The sequence below is a fragment of the Arachis ipaensis genome, chromosome B10, assembly GCF_000816755.2.
Source record: "Arachis ipaensis cultivar K30076 chromosome B10, Araip1.1, whole genome shotgun sequence".
NCBI classification, from domain to species: Eukaryota; Viridiplantae; Streptophyta; class Magnoliopsida; order Fabales; family Fabaceae; genus Arachis; species Arachis ipaensis.
Window position 1 is genome coordinate 91,856,519 of NC_029794.2, and position 8,392 is coordinate 91,864,910.

General features: G+C 35.8%; 1 protein-coding gene across 1 annotated transcript; it reads right to left on the reverse strand.

Moving 5' to 3' along the window:
- On the reverse strand, positions 3,038-5,304 carry LOC107620780 (zinc finger MYM-type protein 1-like). Its single transcript, XM_021114594.1, has 4 exons — positions 4,226-5,304; positions 3,736-4,111; positions 3,468-3,684; positions 3,038-3,368 (listed from the first exon to the last, which is right to left on the reverse strand). Exons 1-4 carry the CDS (start codon positions 5,039-5,041, stop codon positions 3,038-3,040), a joined length of 1,740 nt encoding a protein of 579 aa, XP_020970253.1. The 5' UTR covers positions 5,042-5,304.

The following is an 8,392-nucleotide window of genomic DNA, read 5'->3' on the forward strand; positions in this document are numbered from 1 at the left end:
CTCCCCCTAAGTTGCCATCATCCTTCACAACATTCAAGTGGGTAAAATTCATATCCCGTAGCTTTCTAATCCCACTTGAATATGGGCTACTGGAGACGGATGGTCAACTTAGAGCTCTTTGTGGCATTAAGAGTAAGAGGAAGAGGGCCAGTGGTAAGAATTGTCCTGCAAGGTTCATTATGGTTGGAAGCTTTAAGTTTGAACGCAAAGGTTGGTGTAGAGCTCAATTGAATGGGTCTAGGACGTTGTTTGGTAGCTGTAGTGAGAATTCAAATCACTTATCACCCAGTTGGAAAAATACAGATCCCGACATGGATGGGTGTAAAAGTAAAGTTTGGGATCCTGGAATCTGTTCTGGCATTTGTCACCCTGGGAGCCTAAGAATCTGTTTGAGGCTTCTTAAGGGTTTTACATGCTTAGTTTGGGATCCCGGAGGACACTGGAGATACAAACATTGGTGGAGATTCCTGGATGAGTTCAAGCACAAGCCACCATAACAGGAAGCTCATCAAATGTCCAACTTAAGGACTTTAACTAAAAGTGCTAGGTGGGAGACAACCCACCATGGTATGATCGTCCTTTTTCATTTTTATTTAGTTTTATTTGTTTTTAAATTTTATTTTATTTTGTTATATTAAACCTGGAGTTTTGCATCATATTCATATTAACACTGCATTCTGCATCTTTTCAGATTAAAAAAAAAAAAAAGCGAGCACGCGACGCGACTGCATCAGCGACGCGTCCGCGTCGCAAGGAGATGGGAGATAATATTAATATGAACAGAGAGTTTCGCAGGAGCAGCGCTGGAGGCGTGCCAATGGCACAAATCGACCCACGCGACCGCGTCGCTGACGCGACCGCGTCATATGGGAATAATGGCCTCTCACGCGATCGCGTCAACCACGCGGCCGCGTGACCTGAAAATCGACGTCAACCGGGTGCATGGCCGAAAGTTGAGCTGGAGTTGGGCTGGACCCGTGCTAGTAGCACAAGCCCTGCCACGCGAACGCATCACCCATGCGTCCGCGTCATATTGGAAATAAGGCCACCCGCGCGATCGCGTCGACCACGCGACCGCGTCACCCTGGATTTTGGCAATAATGAGTTTTGAACAGAGAGTTGTGCGACCATGAGGCTGCACTCGCGCCACTAGCACAAATCGAGTCACGCGATCGCATGCCCCACGCGTCCACGTCACCCAACCTTATCGCGCACCACGCGACCGCGTCACCAGCGTCGCACAACCTATCCAGATTAGTGCCAACTTTCTTATCCTTTCTTCTCCGAATCCTTATTCTTCTTATCTTTTCTTATTTCTTTCTTCTTCCTTTCTTATTTTCTCTCACTTCCATTCTATTTTATTTAATTTATTTGCATACTTTCATTCATTACATATTTTTATTTTTCTAAAATTATTATTGGTGTTCAAATATTCTTATTCAACTGTTACATTTTTTCTAGTATTTTCTTGGTACTTAGTGACTTGTTTAATTCTAATTGGGTAATATTATTTAAATCAATGCTAATTTTCATAATACTGATATTCCTTTTGCATTGACATGAACTTACGTTGTCTTTCATTACCCACTCTCTTCCCCATTATTGCAAATTCTGCACCACTGGTATGCCATGGCTTCTATTGTTTTCTCACTTACATGTTGAAGCTTCCATGTAAATGAGACCCTTATCATTTGGCATTAACCCATACTTCTTTTATTTTCTTATCTCTATTTCTGGGTTACTCTTCTTCCCTTTTTCTTTCAGGATGGCCACCCGGAATGGAAGCGGAAGACATTTTACATGGGGAGACAGACAAGTCCATCTGCACAATCCTTAGAGAAAAGCAACAGTCGAAACAAACCTATCCACCTGCAAATCTCAGCATGCACCGAGGACGGTGCAATCTTTAAGTGTGGGGAGGTCGATATCGATCTTCGTGGGTTAGTACTTTCTTTTCAACACCAATAATCTTATTTTCTTTATTTGTTCATTATTGCATTTGCATGTTTGATTGCATGATTATTTGATTTTCTTGCATATTTTACCACTTGGTTGAAGTAATATTTTCTTTTTCAAGAAAATTTTTAGAAAATTTCACTAATTTGAATAAAATTTAATGTTACACTTGTTTGAAGAGATATTATACTGGAACATGGTTTAGAGCTCGAACACACAAAACCTGTGAGATTTTGGGCCTATTTGAATTGGTTGCATTTTTCAACCAACATTTTATTTTTTGATGTGTGTATTTTTCTCTCTAAAATTGTGATCTTTGTCTTGCTTAATTCTATATTTCCATTATTTGATGTATGCATACACTTACATTATTGAGGCCTTTGTTTCACTGAGCTTACATACCCATATGGCCTTACCTTTCATTATCCCTTGCAAACCAATTTTGAGCCTATTTTACCCCTTTGTTCTTTATTTTAGCACATCATTAACTCTAAGCGGAAAACAATAATGTCCTTAATTTGAATCCTTAGTTAGCTTAGACTAGTGAGAGTGCTTATGATTTAAGTGTGGGAAATTGGGTTTGGAAATATTTGGTTTGAGAATTGAGTATGTTAGAATTTTCTAAAAATGTGAAAGAAATGTTTAGGACATGTTCATGCATTCAATAAAATTGATCATATGCATTGAGAAAAACAAAAGAAAAAGAAAAAAAAAATATATATATATATAAAAGGGAGAAAAAGAAAAGAAAAAGTGCAAATAAGAGAAAGGGGACAAAATGCCCCAAAGTAAGTGGTGAAAGCAATGCATATGTACTGTACTTAGAATTAGAATGCATGAATATGTGAAAAACATGGTTGATGGATAGTTAGATTTTGTACTGTAATTACATGGATTGTTTAAGTTAGGTGGAAAGTTTAAGTTAATTAAGGATTCAGATTTTAGTCCACTTGGCCAAATACAATCCTACCTTTACCCTAACCCCATTACAACCCTTAAAAGACCTCTAGTGACGGATCCAGAAAATTTTTTTAGTGGGGGCAAAATAATAAAATAATAATTCAAAATAATAACAAATAATTTAGAATTCCATTCTTCTAGGTTTCATATTTTGAAAAGATTGAATAATCTTTTCATTGTCAATACAATCAAATGTCTCTCTTTCTATGTATGTCACTAAATAATCATTTAAAAATTCATCTCCCATACAGTTACGAAGTCGACTCTTTATGATGTTCATAGCAGAAAAAGTTCTTTCAACTGATGCAGTTGCTACAGGCAAAACTAAAGCCAACTTTAAAAGAAGAAACACTAATGGATAAACAATATTCTTTCGAGTCTCAACCAACTTCTGAGAAAGAGCACCAATTCCATTTAAGTCCGAAAAATGATCATCAGAACGCACATCTAGTATGAAGTTCTCAAGTTGACTGTTAAGTGCCAAAAGTTGAGTGGAAGAAAATTCTAATGGATAAAATTGAGCTAACTAGATCAACTTCTCCTTATCAAATGCAAAAAATGAGTGTCTTGGATTCAAACAAGCTATGCAAAGAAGTAATTCAGTATTCACCTCTGTAAAACGATTATTGAGTTCTTGAAGTTGTCTATCAACTACTTGATAGAATATCTCAACTTGAAAATGATACAAATTTGATATCTTTTGAGCTTTGCGTCTTGATCTTCCTTGTGACACAAATATATCATCCATGATTGGAACAATAATATCATGTTTGTCACAAAACAGTGAGACTTCCTCAAGTAAAAGAGACCAACCATCATCTCTTATATTTTGCAATCGTTGCTTAGACACTTTAACTAATGCCATAGCATTTACAATATCTTGATCATTCCTTTGTAACGCCTGAGATAACTCATTAGTAACTCCCAAGATATTTTTCATCAAGTGTAAGTTGAAAATGAATTCAAAAGATTGAATGATATTCAATAAATGACATGCTTCAGCTCTTTGTTCTAAATTATTTCCATCTTCCTCAAAATATTCAAGAACATTAACTACAGAAGGAAATAAAGAAATTAATCTAAGTATAGTTCCATAGTGTGAACCCCATCTAGTGTCTCCAGCTCTTTTTAAAGCTGTTTCTTGATTCAAACCACGCCCACTAGAAATTTCTCCACTCTTTAATGCTTCAATTGTCTTAGTCATCTGACTATCACGAAGCATATCTCTTCGTTTACACGAAGCTCCAACAACATTGCACAAATTGGTTAACAAATTAAAAAGCAAAGCAATTTCAACTTATTTTCTTGCAACCGTTACAAGAGCTAACTGAAGTTGGTGGGCAAAGCAATGTACATAGAAAGCATAAGAATTTTCTTTCAATATCAAAGTTTTCAAACCATTAAATTCTCCTTGCATGTTACTTGCACCATCATATCCTTGTCCACGTACTCTTGATAAACTTAAATTATATGTTTCTAATAATGACTCCAATGCTAATTTTAGAGATAAAGCATTAGTATTAGAAACATGAACAAGACCAAGAAAATGCTCCCTAACTTGTCCTTCTTTGTTCACATACCTTAAGCAAACTGACATTTGCTCCTTAATGGAAATGTCGCGGGCTTCATCAACCAATACAGCAAATAATTCATCACCAAGATCATCAACAATGACTTTTGTCGTTTCCCTTGCAGCAGCTCTTACAATGTCTTTTTGGATTGAGGGTGCTATTAGTTTAAGATTTCCACGAGCATTTTTGAAAGCACGATCAATCTCTTCATTATGTTGCGCAAGAAAATTTAGAAGTTCCAAAAAATTTCCTTGGTTAACAGAATCATCCGTCTCATCATTACCACGAAAGGCCAATCCTTGTCGCAAAAGAAATCTAATACAATCAATTGTTGCTGTCAAGTGAATTTGATAATTCTTTTTAGCTTGCTCAGATTGTTTTTCAATAGCAGCAGTGATGTGTTGTTTTGGTCTCATAAGTGCTTCACATTTTCTCCAAGCCTGATTATGAGCGCTATCATGAATCCCAACATGAATTTGTAGTCTCTCCTTTTTTTTCCAATTTGAAAAGCCATTAGTTACAAAAGCATCACCACCTTCAGTCTCGGGTTTCATAAGATAACAACAAAGACAAAAAACAGCATCTTTTGATATACTATACTCTAACCAGTTGCCATAGTCATCAAACCAATTAGGATTAAATCTTCGAAAAGAAGAACCATAAGCAGTTTATGGAAAATCATGAGTCCTTGGTTGACAAGGACCTTTTTGCAAATATGCACATCTAACTTTGTCTCTGTCATTCGGGTGATAACTTGAAATATTTGGTCGTTGTCCTGGATCTGCTATAAGACTCTCTACTTCGAATTCTAAAAACCTCCTTTTATTAGAAGAGGTCGATGAATTATTTTGAGATCCAATCTCCAATGACAAGGTTCTTTTGAAATACTTCTCCATTACTAATAAGATAAAATTATAAATCTAAGTTAATTAATTAATAAAAAAGTTCACAATTCTACACAAATTAAAAATTATAAATACAAAATTGATGTACATATGTCATTTAAATAAATTTCCAAGTTAATATTACTTATAAGCCTGCCTATAAATGCCATCTAAGTCAATAAGGTAATATTACTCATTGAGTCATTGTTCAACATTAGTAGAATAGTAGTCCAGACTCCAGCAATAGAAATTGAGCATATAAACTTATTTCAAAGGCCCTGTAAACTTATTAGTCTTTATTTTTTCCCATCTTAAGCAAGTAGGAAAGACCAAAAGATGCAATTTTTATATATCGAAGAAGAAAAAAAGGAGTACAGTGTAAATGAATAAAATTCAATCCCAATTCACAAATTAACAAACAAATTAATCCAAGAAGTGAATAAGTGAATTAACAAACAAATTAATCAAACTAAACTTGCAAAGTTGCAATTACATCAGAACAAATTCAATCACAAATTCAAAATTAACAAACTAACTAAATCAATTATCAAACAAATTAATCCAATTAGCAAATAAGTGAATAAACAGAATTGCAGATTGCTGAATCATGATTCATGAATGTACCAAGAAATAGAATAATTCAAGACTGAATCTGAACAGCTGAACTCTAGGAACTAAGAAGCAAAAGTGCAGAACCCAAGAGGCAGTAGCGGTGTGGGCGTGACGAAAGGTAGGCGTTCTCTACTGAAGTCTGAAGAGTGAAAACCGAAGAGAGAAGAGGAACTCAGATTCGCAGATTTGCAGTATTCAAAGAAGAAGAAGAAGAAGAAGAAGAAGAAGAAGAAGAAGGCACAAGGCAGAAGCCAGAAGGGGATGCGGTCATTCAGAGACGCGGCACGGCAGTAGTGAGCCAGTGACTCTGGACTCTGGAGACATGAGGGCGGAGACGTGACGTCAGCGAGGAGAGAACCGTGACACTGTCTGAAACGCGGAGTGGTGGGCTGGTGCCTGGTGGCATGCGACACGGCAACTGGCGGCTGGAGCTTGGAGGGAGGGCTGGAGGCTGGAGCAGATGAAGAGGATTGGGGAAAAAGAAGGGTTAGGGATTAGGGATTTAGTTTGAAGTGGGGTCTGGGTCCTGGGGTCAAAATTAATTATATACTGGGGGCAATTGAGACATTTCACTAAGAACTACTAAGACATTTTTAGAATTTCACTGGGGGCAGTTGCCCCCACTCCCCAATAAATACATCCGTCCCTGATGGCTTGGAGGATGGGAAGAAAACATGCAAAAGTGGAAGGAATGCAAGAAGTTGGAGAAATTGCTAAGCTGTCCAGCCTGACCTCTCTGCACTCAAACGGCTATAACTTTAGCTACAGAGGTCCAACCGACGCGGTTCCAGTTGCGTTGGAAAGCTAACGTCCGAGGCTTCGATTTGATATATAATATGTTATAGTTTCCCTGACGCTAGGCGACGCGACCGCGTGATCCATGCGGCCGCGTTGCAGTGACGGAAATCTAGCGTGGCAAAATTCGAAACCAGCGAATTCTGGACTGTTTCTGACCCAGTTTGCGACCTAGAAAACACAGATTAAAGGCTATAAAGTGGGGGACTGCATCCATTCATGGGAGGCTCTCACATTCACAATTTTAGGAGTAGATGTAGTTTTTAGAGAGAGAGGTTCTCTCCTCTCTCTTAGGATTAGGATTTAGGATTTCTCTTAGTTTTAGGAGTAGCTCTCAATCCTAGGTTCTTTATTTTTATTTCTTTCTCAATTTTGTTTATGACTCTCTATGTTTAGATCGATTTTCTATTTAATATATCTTGAGGTATTTCAGACTTATGATTGCTCCTTTTTATTATAGAAATAATTTAGATATTTTCTTCCTTTTGGTTTTGGTTAAATAATTGGTGACTCTTGAGTTATCAAACTCATTGTTGATTGAGAATTGGAATTCTTCAAGAATTATTTCATCCACTTAACTTACCTTCATAGTTAGAGGTTAATAAAGTGGGAGAAAAATCTAATTCTCATCACAATTGATAAGGATAACTGGGATAGGACCTCCAGTCTTCATACCTTGCCAAGAGTTTATTTTATTATTACTATTTTATTTTATTCTTTTTGTGCAACATACTGCTTTCTTACTTCCAAACCCCCAATTTACAATACTCATAACCAATAATAAGAACATACCTCCCTGCAATTCCTTGAGAAGACGACCCGAGGTTTGAATACTCGGTTATCAATTTCAAAGGGGTTTGTTACTTGTGACAACCAAAACGTTTGCATGAAGGGATTTTTGTCGGTTTAGAGACTATATCTACAACGTGACTATTTTTATGACATTCTTTACTGGAAAAAATCCTAACGTCAGTGTCAATTGCATCTTTTTAATTTTCTAAAAAAAAATTTTTATTTTCAAAAATTTCATGCATTGCATTCTTCATGATCTTCAAGTTGTTCTTGGCCAATCTTCTTGTTTGATCTTCATATTTATTGTTTTGTGTCTTTTCTTGTTTTTCATATGCATTCTTGAAACATTAATGTCTAAAGAATAAAAATTTTTAGGTTTGGTGTCTTGCATGTTTTCTTTTCTTGAAAATTTTTCAAAAATAAGTTCTTGGTGTTCATCTTGACATTCAAAGTGTTCTTGGTGTTCATCTTAACATTCATAGTGTTCTTGCATGCATTAGGTGTTTTGATTCATAATTTTCATGATTTGTTTCAATTTTGTGTTTTTCTCTTTCATCATTAAAAATTCTAAAATAAGAAAATATCTTTCCCTTATTTCACTCATAAATTTCGAAAATTTGAGTTGACTTTTTCAAAACTTTTTAAAATTTAGTTGTTTCTTATGAGTCAAGTCAAATTTTTAATTTAAAAACCTTATCTTTTTCAAATCTTTTTCAAAAATCAAATCTTTTTCATTTTTCTTTCATCATTTTCGAAAATTTCAAATTAATTTTCAAATCTTTTTCTTATTTTCATTTCATATTTTCGAAATTAATACCAACA